Consider the following 20,338-nt stretch of genomic DNA (forward strand, 5'->3'; position numbering starts at 1 on the left):
GGTTGGGTTGGGTCAATGGAAATGCAAGTGTTGGGTCCTGTTTGACACTTAAAAAGTAAGTAAACATCTTATGCCAAAAGTCTCTTTAGGCAGCAGCCTGGTATTCTTTTGGTCACATCACAAGACAGTAGTAACTGGAAATATTAAATTTCAAAGAGAGAAAAGAAAAATGTGGGCACATTCAACTCACCACCACAATAGCCATCTCCATCTTCCAATGTCAACCTCAATCTTATTTTTTCTTCAACAACAAAACCTAAGCTTATCGATTAATGCATGTAAAGTACTTACTTAAAAGGAATGAGAGATGAGTGGATGGAGAGGGGTCGAGGGAGAGTAGTGGAAAGAGAGATTGAATCATTTGGTTCAGCTGGAGGGAGAAGTTCTCTCTCCAAAGCGAAAAAATTCAATCCGATCCAAGAAAAAGACAAAAAATAATATGTAAATGTCATATATATCCTTAAGAAAAATAATAAATATTTATACTAAAAAGATAAAATAATAATTTTAATAATTAATTTCCTCTCCATCTTTTCAACTTCACCCCTAATATCAAACAACATAAAAGAAAGCAACTATCATCTCCATCCTTCCTAAACTCTCAATTCATTCTATTCTCTCTCCTTCCTAAAAAAAATTTAGTCTTAAGGTTTGGGGGCTAATTGGTTTTATTATGACTTGTTTCCATTGAGAAGTTTGGTTGTTGATTGTAATATCTGAAGTTGAAAAGCTAGTATGAATTGAACAATATATTAAAATAGCTGATGAAGCATTCTAAGACAGTACAGAGAAGAAGCATGGTTCCAATTAATAAACCCTGAAATTCCACTGCTATTGATGTTCTATGCAACCAAACTTTTATTGAATGTTAAATAACTAGCTCATGAATCAAAATTTTATAAGAATATGAGATTGTTATATACAAATTTTAATCATCAAACAGCATAGATTTTTACTACCTGATCCATAACGGATCGGCATACTGGACAAACACCTTTTTTGGCTTTGATTTCAGTCAAACAAGACATGCAACCAGCCATATGACCACAGGGAATGCACGCACCTTCTATTGGAGCTTCCCAACAAATCACACATGAGGAAGAAGAATCGCCTCCATCTTTTTTCCCATTTGATGAATTAGCTTCATTGTCTAAAGGTTGAGTAGAAACATCAGTGGAAAGATCTATTGATGGATAATGGATTGGCCCTTCGAATAAATGCTCCTCTGGAATAGGAGGAGCAGATGGAGCTGATGGAACTGATGCATAAGTGCTTTGATTAATGTGCCCAGTTGAGGTACTTTCCTCATTAGTTTGAGCATGTTTAGTTCGATTTCCAAGTGGTCTAGAATCATTGACGCTCCAACCATTGTAGTCATCTTTAGTTTGTTCATCCATCCATCCTCTAGTGTTTGCCTTCGAAGGTCTAACAACTGGACCCCACTCATTGTGACTGTCATTGCTCGCAGACTTTCCCCAACCATTTGTGTTGGACTCTTCAGGAGTCCGATGAGAATTAGGAGTCATTGGTGTAGCCCCAGATGCAGATTGAACAGAGTTACTTGACGAAGTTGCCAATTCTGCAGCTGCAACCGAATTCTCGGTCCCATGATTAACAGAGGGGTACATAACCTTGAAACAACACGGTACCTTTGTTAAACAAGACATACTCTAATGAATGTCTAGCCTTCTAAAGTTATACAAGAAGCAAGCACAAGGTATTAAATAGACCTTTACAATATTTAAATCCCTTGTACTTGCTATATAATCATTTCATTACTAATGTATATTAGCTTTCCCTTCCCTTCCCTTTCCAGGGAGCTAAATACATAACAGAAATTAAGATATTCATATCAGCAGACAACTAACATAGTAAACACTTCGAGTGATCAGCAGTTAATGAAGTCAAAGTAATGCAAAGTCAGTTTGCCTTCCACAAAATATCTAATATTGAATAGTAAAAGATGTATCTCCTACATAAAATCTGCCGGTAGATATATATATTTATATGTTTGATAGAAGAAATAAGAGTAGAAAAGGAGTATGCTAAAAGAGAAGCATCCCAACTAGGTTGAACACAAATCGAAAGCAAAAAACTGCATCCAACACAATATCTCTTATTAATAAGAAAAGTAAATACAAAGTGTAATACACATGATAAAACAAAATAAATGCATACAACCCAAATAGGAATACACGTAGCTCTGCAACAATAAACTATTGTATTGCCTCCATAATAAATCCTCATTAAAACGCTTAAACAACAAAGTCTTATAATTAAGAAAATTGTACAAAATCACCAATAATGATTCGCATATGGTATTTCAAAGGTGCAAATAAACACATCTTTTCCACTTCCCAAAATAATTACCAACAAATAATTTTTTTAAATATGTGCCATGTAGATGAAATATTTTTTTAAAAACTGCAAGCACCTAAAGATAAAATATGTCCTATATCCGGGTTTGATGGTACCTGAGAAGTTCCTTGGCATGCTGCATATAATGACGGAATTTGCTGCTTATCACCCTGAATGGCAGATGCAAGTTTAAGCCGACATTCTGATAATAAAACATGGGATTAATGGAAGAAGAAACTCCTCAAATTAATGTACAAAGAGCAGAAACAAAAGGAACAATGGAAGAGTGCAGCTCTATAGCATCAATTTTTTTTTACTGTCCAATAATTCATTTTAAATCCACAAATTCACCTCAAATGACTAGAAAATTATAGCCAAGAAGCTTAGCAAGTCCTGAATATGGAAACCTCTTCAACTCATTTTCATTAGTAATGACAAAAGACAGCAATAATGGAGCATCTGTTGGGAAAAATTACGCGAATTTTCTTATGAATCAGATTAGTGAGAATAAAAATAATAGCAGAAATAACACACGCAAAAAAAAAATGTCTAAATGTGCTGCAATTCTTTTACTAAAACTGAGAAACAAAAATACACAAAGTGTTTACAACACTTCTCACAACCCACACCCCAATTATACCCAAGAATTTTTTTCTCACAAAAAATTCTCTCAAAAGCTTTTCTCTCTCTAAGCTTTTCTTCTTTTTGTTTTTGGGATATTTGAGAATGAATACATAAAACTAATTTATAGGTTTTTCTAAACCATATAAACCACACATTTTTTTTTTAGTCGTCCTATATATACTAATTAATATAAGCCTTTCCTTATTTTAGTAAAGCTATATTAATAACTCTTAATATAGGAATATCTAAATATAGTATTCATTTTCTTAACAATCTCCCACTTGAAGACTGATTTCAATCTGTCTTCACACTTTACTCTATGCAGCAGAGCTTTTCGTTCTTGTTACTCTTGCAGGCCAACTAAAGTTGAACACAACTTCAGTTTCTCAATCGTCACCGTCTTTGTCAACATATCTGCTGGATTCTTACTTCCTTGGATCTTCTCCAGTATTGACACTTCATCTTCCAATAAAGATGTGATGAAATGATAACGAAGTCCAATATGCTTGGTTCTAGAATGAAATGCTGAATTCTTTGCCAGGTGGATCGCACTCTGACTATCACTATGCAAAACATTATTCTCTTGCTTGAATCCTAGCTCAGTTAACAAACCTTGAAGCCATATCATCTCTTTACTGGCTTCAGTCACTGCTACATACTCAGCCTCTGTAGTGGATAAAGCTACAATCTTTTGCATTTGAGACATCCAACTAACAGCTGTATTTCCAACAGTGAATATATAACCCGTGGTGCTTTTCCGGTGATCGACTTCACCTCCGAAGTCTGCATCTACATAGCCTTGTATTTTTAATTCACTTTTTCCAAAGTACAAACACTTATCTGTGGTGCCTCGTAGATACCTCAAAATCCACTTCACTGCTTCCCAGTGAGCTTTTCCTGGATTCGACATAAACCTACTAACAACTCCCACTGCATGTCCAATATCTGGTCTTGTACAAACCATCGCATACATCAAACTCCCAATAGCTGAGGCATAAGGAATCTTAGCCATGAAATCTCTGGCTTCCTCTGTCTCAGGGGACTGACCCTTGGATAGGCGAAAATGACTTGCCAACGCTGTACTGACTGGCTTGGCATCGCCCATGTTGAACCTCTGCAAAACACGTTTGATGTACTCTGATTGAGATAACTGCAAAATCCCTCTATGCTTATCTCTTGTGATTTGCATTCCAAGAATCTTCTTTGCTGGACCTAAGTCCTTCATGTCAAACTCTTTTGACAATTGCTGCTTCAACCTTCTGATATCATCCATATCTGGACCTGCTACTAACATATCATCAACATAAAGTAGCAAAATGATATAGCTAGTTCTATATCTTTTGAAATAGCAGCAGTGGTCAGCGTTGCACTTCTGGAAGCCTTCCTTGTGCATAAAACTGTCAAACTTTTTGTACCACTGCCTTGGGGCTTGTTTTAGGCCATACAAACTCTTCTTAAGTTTGCATACCATATTCTTCTTCCCATTCTCTGAAAAACCTTCTGGTTGATGCATGTATATCTCCTCGTCCAAGTCTCCGTGAAGAAATGCAGTCTTCACGTCTAACTGTTCAAGATGAAGATCTTCAATGGCAACAATACTCAACACTGATCTAATAGTATTAAGCTTCACAACAGGAGCAAAAATCTCAGTATAGTCAACTCCTTCCTTCTGCTGAAATCCTTTGACTACTAATCGGGCTTTATATCTCTTAGAGCCATCATGTTCTTTCTTCACCCGGTACACCCATTTGTTGTGAAGTGCCTTCTTACCCATGGGTAACTCAGCTAGTTCCCATGTCTGGTTGGAAATCAAAGACTGCATCTCGTCTTTCATGGCAAGCTTCCACTTGCTTGCATCACAAGTCTGACATGCTTCATCATAGCATTCAGGCTCTCCTTCATCAGTCAACAACAAATAGTTCATATATCTTCTGTTAGGCACATGAGGTCGAGAAGACTTTCTCAATACAGGAGCTGGAGTAGGAGGTAACGTTGCGTCAGACTGTTGCGTACCGCTTTGTCCAACAAGTTCCTTTTGCTGAGGACTTGTCTCAATCGACTCTGTCACAGAACTATCAGGGACATAATCTACATCTGCAAATATTGGCTTACTATGTCTTGAATCGTTGGCATCAATTTTCTGTCTATCCTTGTACATCACTCTTTCGTTGAAAATCACATCTCTACTACGAATCACCTTTTTGTTTTCATCATCCCAAATACGGTAGCCGAACTCATCCTCGCCATAGCCGATGAATATGCATTTCTTAGATTTGGGATCAAGCTTATTCCTCCCTTGATCACTAATATGCACATAAGCTACACAACCGAAAACTTTTAGATGTGATAGGTTTATCTCTTTCTCGCTCCATACCTCTTCTGGTATTCTGTACTCTAATGGACTCGATGGACCTCGATTGATCAAGTAAGTTGCTGTGTTGACTGCTTCTGCCCAGAACTGCTTCGGTAAACCTGATTGTATACGAATGCTTCTGGCTCTTTCTGTCAACGTTCGATTCATGCGTTCAGCAACTCCATTGTGTTGAGGTCTACGTGGCACGGTTCTCTCCATTCTGATTCCGTGCTCATAACAAAACTTCTTGAATATGTTGTCTTCATATTCACCACCATTGTCAGTTCTGAGCTTTTTAATCTTCAGACCTGTCTCATTTTCAACCATAGCTTTCCATCTCTTGAAAGCCTCAAACACTTCAGACTTATGCTTCAGAAAGTAAACCCATACCTTCCGAGGGTGATCATCGATAAAAGTCACGAAGTAGTGTTTCCCACCAATGGATGAAGTGGTCATTGGTCCCCAAACATCAGAGTGAACCAGCTCTAACCTTTCCTTCTTTGGGGTTCTGCCACTTGTTTGAAAGCTGACCCTCTTTTGCTTTCCAAGTATGCAATCTTCGCACATATCTAACTCAATTGACTGTAGACTTGGAAGCTTTCCCCTTCGAATGCATAAGCTTCATCCCCTTCTCACTCATGTGGCCTAGTCTCTGGTGCCACATATTGGGATTTTCATTTCCTATTGCAACTGCAATTGAACAACACGCCCCTACTGTCATGTAAAGAGTACCACTCTTTTTGCCGTGAGCAATCGTCATTGCACCCTTTGAAATCTTCCAATTATCACCATGGAAGTTTGTAGTGTAGCCTTCACTAGCCAACTGCCCTACTGAGATCAAGTTTTTTCTTAGGTCGGGAATATGTCTGACATCCTTCAGCTCCCAAACAGACCCGTTTAACTTAATCTTCACCACACCTTTACCAACAATATCACAAGGTTGATCATCACCAAGGTATACCTTTCCAAGGTTTCCAAGGACATACCTCTCAAAGAATTCTTTCTTTGAAGTAGCGTGGAATGATGCTCCAGAATCTAACACCCAAAATTCTTCCTTGCTCTCTAGAGAGCATATCAACGCATCATCACCCTCTGAGGTAGAAGTAACATTTGCTTCTGCCTTCCCATCTTGGCTTTTCGGTGCATTCTTGCACTTATTTTTGTAGTGTCCAATCTTACCGCAATTCCAACACTCGATGGTCTTCGAGCTCTGGGAATTATTGGGATTCCTAGATTTGGACCTCCTATCTCTGGATTTACCTCGATAGTTCAATCTTCCATGGCCATTCCCTCTAGTTGAATTTCTCCCTCTTGACTCTGTATGTAATACTGAAGAGGTTGATGATTCACCCGACTCTCTCCGTCGGATCTCTTCACTGAGAACTAGATCACGAACATCATCAAATTTTAACTTATTGCTTCCTGATGAGCTACTCACAGCTGTGACTGTAGCATTCCAACTGTCTGGTAAAGAAGACAAAAGTATTAATGCTCGTACTTCTTCGTCAAACTCAATTCCAACTGAACTCAATTGGGTTGTGACGGTGTTGAGTTCATTTAGATGTTGAGCTACCGATGAGCCTTCCGTCATCCGCAAATTGAATAATCGCCTCATCAAATGAACTTTGTTTGAGGCTGATGGCTTCTCATACATATTAGAGAGTGCTGCCATAAGACCCGCCGTGGTCTTTTCCTTTGCTATATTGAAAGCAACATTGCGAGACAACGTCAATCGAATAACTCCGAGGGCTTGTCTATCAAGAAGATTCCAATCTTCATCTTTCATACCCTCTGGCTTCTTTTCTGAGAGAGGTTGATAAAGCTTTTTCTGGTATAGGTAGTCTTCGATTTGCATCTTCCAAAATCCAAAATCTGCGCCATCGAACTTCTCGAGTTTCAGCTTTCCTTCATCTGCAGCCATTGCTCCCACTCAAATCTGACTTTCTGGTAGAATTTCTAACCAAAGTTCTGATACCAGTTGTTGGGAAAAATTACGCGAATTTTCTTATGAATCAGATTAGTGAGAATAAAAATAATAGCAGAAATAACACACGCAAAAAAAAAATGTCTAAATGTGCTGCAATTCTTTTACTGAAACTGAGAAACAAAAATACACAAAGTGTTTACAACACTTCTCACAACCCACACCCCAATTATACCCAAGAATTTTTTTCTCACAAAAAATTCTCTCAAAAGCTTTTCTCTCTCTAAGCTTTTCTTCTTTTTGTTTTTGGGATATTTGAGAATGAATACATAAAACTAATTTATAGGTTTTTCTAAACCATATAAACCACACATTTTTTTTTTTAGTCGTCCTATATATACTAATTAATATAAGCCTTTCCTTATTTTAGTAAAGCTATATTAATAACTCTTAATATAGGAATATCTAAATATAGTATTCATTTTCTTAACAGCATCGACTTAGCAACTAGCACTTCTATTAAAATAGAAATCATGAGTTTGAAAAAAAATCAAGAAATGAGTTTGAGCAGTAAGCAATTACTTGTAGAATCATCAGATATAGTGAGTGTCAGATCTGTTTGATTCAGATTAGGTTTCTCAATTCGGGACTTCCAGAGAGAAATGACCATGGAAGGCTGGGCATCCTGTCAACAGATCAATAGTTGCATCATTAAAAATGTACAGAATGATAAGGGATGACTTTAAGTATGAATGCACAAAACAGATTCAAGATTCTAATTATTCAAGAGTACAAAGCAATCTCAGGACATGACTTTAGTATTGCCAGGTGGCAACATTTTCATAATTTCAATTTGTGATTTTCTACTAAAACAAGTTACTAGCATGGAAGAGAAAGCAGCAACATAGCTACAATGCGTAAAAAAAAAAATCAACGCATTATCATAAAGCTCAAGAGTAATAGTACGAAGGAGTAGGAATGGCGATACATGAACTTTTCTTGTAATCCCAAAAACCAAGGTGCCGGTCAAGAGATAACAACAAAGCATCCCCCAAATTTCACTACATTCTCCTAGTCGAAAGGAGATGAAGATTATTGTTTATATAGAACATTGTCCAAAAATACTGCTACAACCAGAGTTAGATTACAGTGAAAATTGAAAAAGAAAAAAATGGTATGAACATGGTCAAATTCCAACACATATTGGAGAGAACTGACAAATTAACTAAGCACAGAATACCTTTAATTTTGTCTATGCAAACAAGTAGACATAAGCATACAGCTCAAAAACCAAAATATCTCATGAAGGTTGTCTACAGAATCGGTACGGGGAATAAAAATGACATGCACGTACAAGCAGTTCAAATTATAATACTCCAAGCAAAAACACCCATTTAAACACACAGTTTTACCTCTAAAGTAGAATATACAGCAAGCTCCAACTTTAGAAGCCTTGCACGATTATTGGGGCCGAGAGGAATAACTACAACCCAACTGCAATTGACATAATTGACTTACATGTGAATTATAGTATCATAAAAACAAAACATTGGTTTATTGCTTGATGAAACAATTACGCATCTATAGATTGTTAGAAATTTATTGGGGTCACAATTGTATATATAAAATGTGTGTTGGGTCATCAAATAAAATAAGTCAAATTTATGTGGTCTATTTTGGAATAAAGTTTATGACTTAAGGGTATGTTTGTCATGATTTTAATATGTGGATACCAATTAGACAATTTCTGATTTGATGAGGGGCCAAATTAGAAATAGTTAATAAATATTACTAACTCCTTTGGCAGTTGGTAATATAATGGGTAATGGTCCCCATTTTTGCATCGTATCGTATTTTTCAGAACCCTGAATCCCCATCATCAGGAAAATAAGGCTTCAAAGGTTTTGATGCAAAATTGGAAGATCATACCCTTTTTCAAGCGATTCAATGGACTCCGGTACGCTTCCGCTAACCTTTGGCTATTTATTGTTTGATTCTCTTGAATTAATTAGGGCTAAATTCAGATTACAGTATTCTAACATTTGGTATCAGAGCATCCCTGAATTAATTCTTGAGAATGATAGTATTGATCTTCCATAAAATTTATTTTTGCAATCCTTTATATATATATATTTTATTAGTTCATATGCGATTTTGCTAATCATGAATATATATATATGTATAAGTAATATATACAGTCTGCCGATTACTATGTACATGTATGAATATGTATTACCTGCCGATTACAATCTGTCGACTACATGCCCTATATGTATGAATTTTTTTTTATTTGCAATCCTTTACAGTATCCTTTTACAAAGGATTCCTTAATGTATATATATATATATATGAAAGATGAAAGTAATCATAAAAAAAAAAAAAAAACAATCATTGGTTCCATTGATACTGTAATGCAATTGCTTATATTTGAGGAGAATATGATACAGTAAGCATTTTTTTTTTATATACGAGGAATTGCTTATATACAGTTTATTAATTTTGAAATAATATAGTAACAATTTAATTCAAATTTTGGTTTTAGAATTTATTAAGGATATTTAATATTTAGTTAAATTAATTGAAACAAAATATCACCAAAGTGCTCTCTTTTGTGTAGATTAATTTAATAAAAATATTAAGATAATTGTGTGTATGTAATTCATGTGTTTATTAACTGACCCAAAGGTAAGTTAATATTTGACAGAGTTTCATACATACATATGGTGATAAATGTGTGACAATTATAATGTATTTTTGTGTGAATAATATGTTAGTCCAAAGATTGCATATTATTTGACATAATTTATTGTCAATGTTTGATCGCTATAACAAGAGTACCGCTTACAATTAATATTATTGTCCAAAGACTTGATATTAATGATGTGTTTGGTATCTTGAGATGGGATTAACCATAATTTGAATTTATTGTTTTATTTGGATTCTTATATGAGCATGTTATTTATGTAATTGTACTGTTCTATTTTCAGCTGTTGCTACTGTATCTGCTAATCTTAATTCAGTGCCGGTCCTTAATGGTAGTAACTTTAAGGACTGGAAGGAGAACATTTTTATTGTTCTTGGCTGCATGGATCTTGACCTTGCATTAAGGATGGATCGACCTGCTTCTCTTACAGATGCTAGTACCTCCGAGCAAAGGAGGATTTATGAGAAGTGGGATCGTTCAAACCGCATGAGTCTTATGATCATCAAGCGCGGCATACCTGAGGCTTTTAGGGGTGCGGTGTCCGAGGAGGTCACCGATGCCACAACTTTCCTTGCTGAAATTGAGAAACGCTTTGCAAAAAGCGATAAGGCGGAAACAAGTACTCTTTTAAAGAAACTTATTTCCATGAGGTTTAAGGGCAAGGAAAACATAAGGGAGTACATTATGGAAATGTCTCACCTTGCTTCAAAGTTGAAGGCACTAAAGCTTGAGCTTTCGGATGACTTGCTTGTGCATTTAGTGCTTATCTCTCTTCCTCCACAATTCAGTCAATTCAAGGTCAGTTACAATTGTCAAAGGGAGAAGTGGACTCTTAATGAGCTCATTTCATTTTGTGTTCAAGAGGAAGAAAGATTGAAGCAAGAGAAGACTGAAAGTGCTCATTTGGCAAGCACCTCTAAAGATAAGGGCAAGAAAAGGAAGAATGAGGCTGCTAATGATAAGGGTCCAGCACATAAGAAACAAACTCAAGCCAACAACGATGGTGGTTGTTTCTTTTGCAACATGAAAGGACACGTGAAGAAGGAATGTGCTAAGTACATTGCATGGCGAGCAAAGAAAGGTACATTTCTTACTTTGGTCTGTTCTGAGGTAAATTTAGCTTCAGTACCAAGAAACACTTGGTGGTTAGATTCCGGTGCTACTACTAACATCAGTGTTTCAATGCAGGATTGCCTGAGTTACCGAAAGCCAAGTGATGCTGAAAGAAGCATTTATGTGGGAGACGGCAAGTCGGTGAATGTGGAAGCAATAGGGCATTTTAGGTTGTTGTTAAGTACTGGTTACTATTTGGACTTAATAGATACTTTTGTTGTACCATCATTTAGGCGGAATTTGGTTTCTGTTTCTTGTTTGGACAAATTAGGTTATTGTTGTTCATTTGGAAACAACTGCTTTAGTTTATCTATTAATTCAAATACTGTTGGAACTGGTTCTCTTATGGTTTATGACAACTTATATTTGCTTGGCACCGTTGCTTCTTATAATGAAACCTTAAATGTGGAATCACGTGGTACTAAGCGTAAAATAGATAATGAAAAATCAAGTTCCTTATGGCACAAACGGTTAGGTCACATCTCTAGAAATAGAGTTGAGCGACTTGTGTCTGATGGAATCTTGGATTCAATTGATTTTTCAGACTTTGATGTTTGCATTGAATGCATCAAAGGCAAACAGACCAAAACAAAGAAATTAGGTGCGAAAAGAGCTATGGACATCTTAGAGTTGATACATACGGACATTTGTGGGCCATTTCCTACACCTTCTTGGAATGGTCAACAATATTTTGTATCATTCATAGATGATTACTCGAGATATGCGTACCTATTTCTACTTCATGAAAAGTCTCAAGTCTTGGACGTGTTCAAATCTTTTAAGGCTGAAGTTGAGAATCAACTTAGCAAAAGAATAAAGCAAGTCAGGTCTGACCGTGGTGGTGAGTACTATGGTAGATATGACGGATCAGGTGAACAACATCCAGGACCTTTTGCCAGATATCTAGAGGAGTGTGGAATTGTCCCACAGTACACTATGCCGGGATCTCCTAGCATGAATGGTGTTTCTGAAAGACGAAACCGTACTCTTAAAGATATGGTAAGGAGTATGATCAGTCATTCAACCTTACCAGAATCACTCTGGGGAGAGCACTTAAGACAGCAGCCTACATTTTGAATAGGGTACCAACTAAAGCAGCTGCAAAAACACCTTATGAGCTTTGGACGGGGCGAAAGCCTAGTCTTAATCACTTTCACGTTTGGGGATGTCCAGCTGAAGCTAGGCCTTATAGGCCAAATGAAAAGAAGCTGGAACCCAAAACTGTGAGCAGCTACTTTATTGGATATTCTGAGCGATCTAGGGGTTTCAAGTTTTATGATCCCAAAGTAAAGAATATATTTGAAACGGGAACTGCAAAGTTTTTTGAGGATATTGAGTTTGGGAGGAGAAATACGGTTAAGGACTTTGTTTTTGAGGAGGATTTACAATCAACCACTCTTCTTGAAGATGAGTTGATTTCTATTCCATTAGTTGCTTTTGACAATGTTCAGGATTCCAATCCTGATATTGATCAAGTTTTAGATCAAGAGCAACCAAACATAGTCAATCAAACCCCAGAGGTACAAACTCAACAACCTCAAGAACAAGTGCTTTTGCGACGATCCACTAGAGAAAGAAGAAATGCTATTAATCCAGATGAATACATAGTGTATCTTCAAGAACATGAGGATGACATTGGAATGATAGAAGATGATCCAATCAACTTTCATCAAGCCATGAAAAGTTCCAACTCTCAAAAGTGGAATGATGCCATGAATGAAGAGAATAAGTCTATGCAAGACAATAAAGTTTGGGAAGTTGTCCCATTACCAGAAGGTGTAAAACCAATTGGTTGTAAATGGATATTTAAAACCAAGAGGGATGAAAATGGTAATGTGGTGAGGTTTAAGGCACGTCTTGTAGCAAAAGGCTATACTCAGAAACAAGGCATTGATTATAAAGAGACTTTCTCTCCGGTTTCATCGAAAGACTCTTTTAGGATAATAATGGCACTTGTTGCTCACTTTGATCTTGAGTTACATCAAATAGATGTTAAAACAGCGTTTCTCAATGGCGACATTGATGAGACAATTTATATGGAGCAACCAGAAAACTTTGTGTGTGGTGACCCAAGAATATGGTTTGCAAATTAAAAAAATTCATCTATGGACTCAAGCAAGCTTCCCGTCAATGGTACCACAAATTTCATCAAGTGATTCTCTCATTTGGTTTTGAGATAAATGATGTTGATGATTGTGTGTATCACAAGTTTAGTGGGAGTAAGTGCATATTTCTCGTTCTATATGTCGATGACATATTGCTTGCCACTAATGATATAGGCTTATTGCACGAAACCAAGAGATTTCTATCTAAGCATTTTGAGATGAAAGATCTTGGTGATGCCTCTTTTGTTTTAGGAATTCAAATACATCGAGATCGTTCTCGGGGTATTCTTGGATTATCACAAAAGAGCTATATCGATAAAGTACTCAAAAGGTTTGGCATGCAAGATTGTAGACCAGGTGATACCCCTGTCGTTAAAGGAGACAAATTTTTTTCTTAAGCAATGCCCTAAAGGAAGCCTTGAAATTCAAGAAATGCAAAAGATTCCCTACGCTTCAGCTGTTGGGAGTCTAATGTATGCTCAAGTTTGTACGCGTCCGGATATAGCGTACATTGTTGGAGTATTAGGCAGATACTTAAGCAATCCAGGAATTGATCACTGGAAAGCAGCCAAAAAGGTTATGAGATATTTGAAGAGAACAAGAGATTACATGCTCACATATAGGAGGTCAGATCACTTTGAGATCATTGGATATTCTGACTCCGACTTTGCGGGATGCCAAGATAGTAGGAGATCCACTTCAGGTTACATATATCTGTTAGGTGGTGGAGCTATATCATGGAGGAGTGCAAAACAAACACTCATAGTTTCATCTACCATGGCAGCAGAGTTTGTTGCATGTTATGAGGCATCCAACCATGGTATATGGCTGAGAAATTTTGTCACCGGGCTGCGCATTGTGGATGGAATAGAAAGACCACTTAAGTTGTATTGTGACAATAAATCAGCTGTATTATATTCCAACAACAACAGGAGCTCGACGAAGTCAAAACATATTGACATCAAGTTCCTTGTTGTTAAAGAAAGGGTACAGAGTAGACAGATTTGTATAGAACACTTAGGTACAAACTCCATGATTGCAGACCCCCTTACTAAGGGTTTGCCACCCAAGGTCTTTCGTGAGCACACTGCCCGTATGGGTGTTTTAGAGTATGAGGATATCTAGATTCAGTGGGAGTTTGTCTTTATTATCCTTTGTGTTTTATTAGTTTCATGAAACTTATGTATTTAGATATTTTTCTGATCAGACTTTATGTTATTAAGTTTATTTCACTTTGTACATTAAGCTAAAGTTTTGATCTCTATAAAGTAAAGTAGGACCAATTGAAAATTGACATGAATAGATCACCATGCATGTAATTTTCATACCACATTATCATGATTGATCTATGTCATTTGGCTATGTTGATGTATGTGACCATTGATGGGTTTAGTTGTGATTGATACAACGAAAATCGCTTTGATCCTATGTTAATATAGTTAATGGACGAGATTGCATATGCCTATGGTTATGATGACAAAGTTATGAGCTCAATAAGGTTAACACATTTATATATATAAATATGTGGCCCAGTGGGAGATTGTTAGAAATTTATTGGGGTCACAATTGTATATATAAAATGTGTGTTGGGTCATCAAATAAAATAAGTCAAATTTATGTGGTCTATTTTGGAATAAAGTTTATGACTTAAGGGTATGTTTGTCATGATTTTAATATGTGGATACCAATTAGACAATTTCTGATTTGATGAGGGGCCAAATTAGAAATAGTTAATAAATATTACTAACTCCTTTGGCAGTTGGTAATATAATGGGTAATGGTCCCCATTTTTGCATCGTATCGTATTTTTCAGAACCCTGAATCCCCATCATCGGGAAAATAAGGCTTCAAAGGTTTTGATGCAAAATTGGAAGATCATACCCTTTTTCAAGCGATTCAATAGACTCCGGTACGCTTCCGCTAACCTTTGGCTATTTATTGTTTGATTCTCTTGAATTAATTAGGGCTAAATTCAGATTACAGTATTCTAACATAGATAACATGAGGATACAATCAAAAGAACAGTAAGTAAGAAAGAAAGCAATATACACACATTTTTCTTGATAACAGATGTGGAGCTAGCGCTCCAAGGAAACCTGGACCGTAAATCTCCCGGACCCAACCGGAGAAATAGCATATATGATTCTGAAAGCAATAAAGAAAGCAAAATTTGGTCATGTAACAACCTACTGATAATCAAAGAATAAGGACAATGCTCCACACTGTGTGAGCATACCTCAAGTGTCCGGACAACATCAGCATGCCCATTTAGTCTAGCAACATCAAGTGGGGTTTGACAATCATCATTGCGCACTAAAGCATTTGCTGTAACATTAATGAGAAAACTGATTACACTTCGAAACTTATGTTTTCACCTTCACCCTTCATAACCCAAAAAATATACGAAAGCAATAAGGCTTTGACATGTCATTACACAAAACATACCTCCCTGGGAGAGAAGTAATGCAACAGTCCTTTCCAGGCCTTTTCTTGCAGCGTGATGTAAAGGAGTACCATTATGACGACCTTGTCAGAATACAATGAAGACTTAAATAAGTATCTATAATGCAGCTAAAAACAAAGTCTTCTAACGTATACTTAACAAGCTCGTTAGTGACAAAATCTATTAGAATAAGTATCATCTTTAAACTTACCAGGACGGTAAGCATTAATATTGGCCCCCAACTCAATCAGGGTTTTTGCACAGTCAATCAAATTGGGGTTCATGCACGCCACAATCAGAGGATTTTTTCCGTCTATATCAATCCACTGTTTCAAAACACCACTCAGATCAAAACTTTCTCCAGATTAACAGAGAGAAACAATTGAATATAACTTTGATATGCTTCCCTCAATCATATAACCATACCATAATAGCATCAAAATTTTTATTTTTTTATTTTTTAAATTCTCAAGTAAATTTTCAGGCAAGCCCATGTTGAGAAATTTTCATAGTTTTCAGTCAAATTACAACTTTAAGCATACCCATGCGGTCTATTGTTCTTTTAAGCCGTACTTTGTAACATTATTCTTTCTCCAATGTTGGGTTCAATCCAAATTTTCATCAAAACCCAATTGTAGCATTAATTATTTTACCTCAAGGCTGGCACCCTCGTAGAAGAGAACCTTAATGGTGTCGACATTGCCGGCAGCAGCGACTACATCGTAGAGCAACTCGGCTTTGGAACGTTGTCGTTCTTGTTGCGGTTGCCTCATTGAATCAAGACTTTGGCCCATCGATCCTTTTTCCTTTTTTTACGAAAAACCCAACAAAGAGAAAGAGAAAGAAAATGAAAAGAGCTGAGAAAATAATCAAATTTAAAGGAGAGTCGAGACCCAACAGGCTCAGAAGCTTAACAGAGAAGGTGTCTCCTTCGCGGGATTTGTGTGTGTCTTTTTCCTTCAGCTTTCGCTAATCTCTGGCCACTAGAAAAATAATGTAAGATAATTACTAGTCAACCAATCACAGGCTGCCATCTGTACCCAAAACATAGCTTATTATCAAATTTGCACTTGTTAATCCAACACTAGCGCGTTATTTGGGTTAATTGAATTGAATTAAATTAATAGTAGAATATGGATATTTCAATCTGAAAATGCATAATTATATTTCAATTCATATTTTTTAATTTGTGTTTTATCCTGTTATCTGTTTAGATTTATATTTTGTAAAATAAAATCATAAAATCAATTTTGATAAAGAAAAAATTGAATATAATAATACAGTTTTTAACTAGAATAATTTTATTTTTGTTCTGGATTATTAATTTAGTAAATTATTTGTGATTTTAGTTGAGAAAATATTGACCAAAATTGTCCAAATAAGTAATGAGACAACTATTTATATTATTTTATTAAAAAAATTAAAAATTAAAATTTATATAAATTTGGTAACACTTTAAAAAATAAATTTTTATTTATTTAATTAAAATTTTAATAATTAAATATAAAATAGGTTCGATAAATCTATTTTTATTTATTATTTTTTAAATTTTAATTAAAATGTATTAAATTTTAAAATTATAATTTTTTACTTTTAAAATTTTTTTCTTCAAATCAACACCTTATATTATTAAACAAAAATTAAAAATAAAAATTATTAAACGCGTTTATTATTTTTTATTTTTAAAAACAAAAATAATTAGCAGACATATTTTTATTTTTTAAAAATAAAAGAACAAAAATAAAATAATATTTCTATTTTTGTGTTTAAAATATTCAAAAACAAAAATTTTATGAAACACACAACCATAGGGTAGAATTCTATTTTGAAAATGATAATGATCCAAAGTGACCCCAGAAAAGGATTTTGCCTATTTTGGTGTGGTATACTCAATCTTAGCAAATTACTTTAGAAGTCCTGAAAAGTTAAGGGAACACTGATACATCAAAGGTAACAACATAAATTGAAAACAAAACAACAACAAAAATGAGTCTCAGGTCCATCTAACTAAGTACAGAGAGGCACGGTGTGTTTGCTATGGATTTTGCATCATGTCATGAGGTTCAACCACTAAGCAAATCAATAAGCTCGGCCTTCTTCATTTTTGAATACCCTTTTAAACCACGAGACTTGGCTAGTGCCCGCAGTTCAGGTAGTTTCCAGCCACTCAAATCCTCTTGTTCACTCTGAACCTGTTCATCTTCATCCTCTTCCTCAATAATATGAGCTTCTTCATCCTCTAACAACTGAACAATCTCAGGCTCATCAATATGAGCTTCTTCACCCTCTAACAACTGAATAATCTCTGGCTCATCTGGTTCAAGGTCCGAGTCGGACTCATCATCATGGTCAGCGGTCACTGGCTCATACTCCGTCTCCAATTCCAGCTCCAACTCAGATTTAGGAACTGCCTCAACCTGATTTTTCTTTCCTCTCCCACTTGAATTCACATGTGGCACTGAATTGACAGGTTTGTCATCAGAATAAGTGGGCTTGAATTTCATCCGAGGGACAGGAGATCTGCGTTGAAAGTTTGACACAGGCCTAGTATAAGAGGCATTGGGCTCTCTTGTAAAAGAGGCATTGGGCTCCTGGACATCATCCTTTAAACTGATGATTGAATCAAACGAGCCTATGCTTTTTCCTCTATTGTATTGGCCATTCTGTACTTGCTGATCAAACATGAACTCTTTGCTGGTCCCACTGTTGCTACCTCTCTTAGATTGTTCAGTTGAGTGCTTTCTTAATAATTTGAGAAGGGAATCCACAGTTTCGTTCTCTTTACCTTGCCCCTGCACTGCTTCAGTCTTCTTTTCTTCTTTAGCTGCAGCTCTCTCCCGAAGCTGAGCCTGAACCTTTCTGAAAAGCTCAACAATCTCCTTTTCTCTAGGTCCAGGAGCTGCAGTAGCCTGGAATTTAGAAGAATTTGAGAGCGAAAAATACGGCCCATTTTTAGATGCAACGATGTCTGAGTCGTCGAGGTTTTCAAAACTGTCCCTGTCTTCATTTTGCCTATTCCTGCCTCGAGAGAAGCCCTGCCTGTTTTGCCTAGAGAAATCTGGGTTTCTCTTATAACTACCAGAACTTGCTTTACACACATGAGATGCTCCCACAGAAGCACACCTAAGTGGTCCAACATTGACCTGTGAATGGAAGCTATAACAAAAACGAGAAGAGCAAGGATTCAAGGTGATTGTTTTTTGTGAAACTCCTGGACTAAGGAGACCTTCACCTTCTGATAGTCCATAGCCTGCAATAAACCAAAATGAAAATAAAAATCCAAAATGTTAAACAAAACTTTTAAAGGCAGCAACCACCCACTCCCAGTTGTGAAGAGGAAATTTTGTTCTTAAAACCCTTGGCAGATGAAATTGTCTAAAAACAATTTAGCAAACACATTGTGGGCAAGGCTAAACTTCTACAAAACATTAAAAATTACACAATACCCAGAAGCATTTCATCGAACAAATGGCAGGCAACATAACTACCTTAGTTCCTATAATCATTTCATTACATTTTCAAAAGAAAGACAAATAAAAGCAAAACAAATTGTAGATAAAAAGCTAAAAATATAACCCTGACACTATATGACTTTATAGGCAAATTTTATCCAAAACCCTCATCGCCTGTTTGGTGTCCAGCAAAATACATAAACCAAAATTGCCAAAATGGAATCTAAAAAGCGTGAAATTCAACCCCAAGGTCTACAACAAAAACACCGAAGCTTCCGAATATAAATGTTTTATTTTTTCCCACAGTTTCTCGAGAACCAAACAAACAGCGCGTAGAGCGGAAGAAACTTACCTGGGACGCTCTTGGAGACGAGGTGCACGGCTTGCGACATTGGTCCGAATGAATAGCCGTTCGAGCTTCGAGGGGTTAGTGAAGGTTTTGCATTCTGAAGCTAATGCTTTCTTCTTCTTCTTCTTCGTTTTCTCAAAGTTACGGTCAGCTGAAAAAGTATATTTATATATTTACAAAATATAAACGTATAGTAGGTATTGATAAGGGACATTTTAGGTAATATAAAATTTCAATAAGGGCAAAATTGGGAGAGTAGTCTGCCCTTTTCTTGTTTTGAGGCGGCAAATCGCGGACAGGTACTGTTGGATCCGACCCGGGACATGCTTAATTCTTAAAAAATGGATCACTCCCAAAAATATATATATATAAAGTAAAACCTCCCAATATTGTCATGAAATGAATAAATTCTACGTTATAATAAATTATAATATATGTTGATCATACTTTTAGAAAATTTGCTTCTAAACAATAATAATTGTGTTAATATTAAATATATTTATATATATAAATATTAAAAATTTATGATAAAATTAATTATCAATTTAGACTTATAAAATAACTTTATATATTTCCAACATTATATCTCTTCTATATAAAAAAAATATGCAGATAAAGAAAATTTTTGATTTTAAGGTTTTTTTATTTTTTTCTATTAATTTTAACGAAATATTCTTATATTTAATAGTATATTGTAAAGATAACTTAAATTTAAATCAAATTAAATAAATAAACTAAGATAAGATATTTTACAATAATAATTATTTTAAAATAAAAAAATTATTTATTTCATAGCTTAAATACAATTTAATTAAACTTAAACTTAAATAATGTAAATTATTGGTTTTAACATTTTTTTATTTTTTTTAGTTAACTTTAACGGAATATTTTTATATTTAACAATATTTGGCGG

General features: G+C 35.6%; 2 protein-coding genes across 2 annotated transcripts; both read right to left on the bottom strand.

Annotated features, from left to right (window-relative positions):
• Positions 1-834: 834 nt before the first annotated feature.
• On the bottom strand, positions 835-16,589 carry LOC133785105 (putative E3 ubiquitin-protein ligase XBAT34). The gene is made up of 9 exons (XM_062224365.1): positions 16,278-16,589; positions 15,836-15,950; positions 15,627-15,707; positions 15,418-15,506; positions 15,235-15,326; positions 8,672-8,753; positions 7,842-7,944; positions 2,475-2,560; positions 835-1,631 (listed from the first exon to the last, which is right to left on the bottom strand). The coding sequence occupies exons 1-9, from the start codon at positions 16,416-16,418 to the stop codon at positions 936-938; spliced, it is 1,485 nt and encodes a 494-aa protein (XP_062080349.1). The 5' UTR covers positions 16,419-16,589; the 3' UTR covers positions 835-935.
• Positions 16,590-17,462: 873 nt separating this feature from the next.
• On the bottom strand, positions 17,463-19,607 carry LOC133785116 (rho-N domain-containing protein 1, chloroplastic). The gene is made up of 2 exons (XM_062224374.1): positions 19,429-19,607; positions 17,463-18,874 (listed from the first exon to the last, which is right to left on the bottom strand). The coding sequence occupies exons 1-2, from the start codon at positions 19,466-19,468 to the stop codon at positions 17,688-17,690; spliced, it is 1,227 nt and encodes a 408-aa protein (XP_062080358.1). The 5' UTR covers positions 19,469-19,607; the 3' UTR covers positions 17,463-17,687.
• Positions 19,608-20,338: the final 731 nt, after the last annotated feature.

Source organism: Humulus lupulus, chromosome 1, assembly GCF_963169125.1.
Source record: "Humulus lupulus chromosome 1, drHumLupu1.1, whole genome shotgun sequence".
Lineage (NCBI taxonomy): Eukaryota > Viridiplantae > Streptophyta > Magnoliopsida > Rosales > Cannabaceae > Humulus > Humulus lupulus.

Excerpts from the sequence above, each read along its gene's own strand:
- LOC133785116 (XM_062224374.1), bottom strand. The coding sequence starts at position 19,468 with ATGTCGCAAGCCGTGCACCTCGTCTCCAAGAGCGTCCCAG. Across the intron at positions 18,875-19,428 it reads CGTCTCCAAGAGCGTCCCAG|GCTATGGACTATCAGAAGGT; the intron begins GTAAGTTTCTTC and ends GGTTTATTGCAG.
- LOC133785105 (XM_062224365.1), bottom strand. The coding sequence starts at position 16,418 with ATGGGCCAAAGTCTTGATTCAATGAGGCAACCGCAACAAGAACGACAA. Across the intron at positions 8,754-15,234 it reads CATCTGTTATCAAGAAAAAT|TTGGGTTGTAGTTATTCCTC; the intron begins GTGTGTATATTG and ends TGTCAATTGCAG. Across the intron at positions 2,561-7,841 it reads TATATCTGATGATTCTACAA|AATGTCGGCTTAAACTTGCA; the intron begins GTAATTGCTTAC and ends TTTTATTATCAG.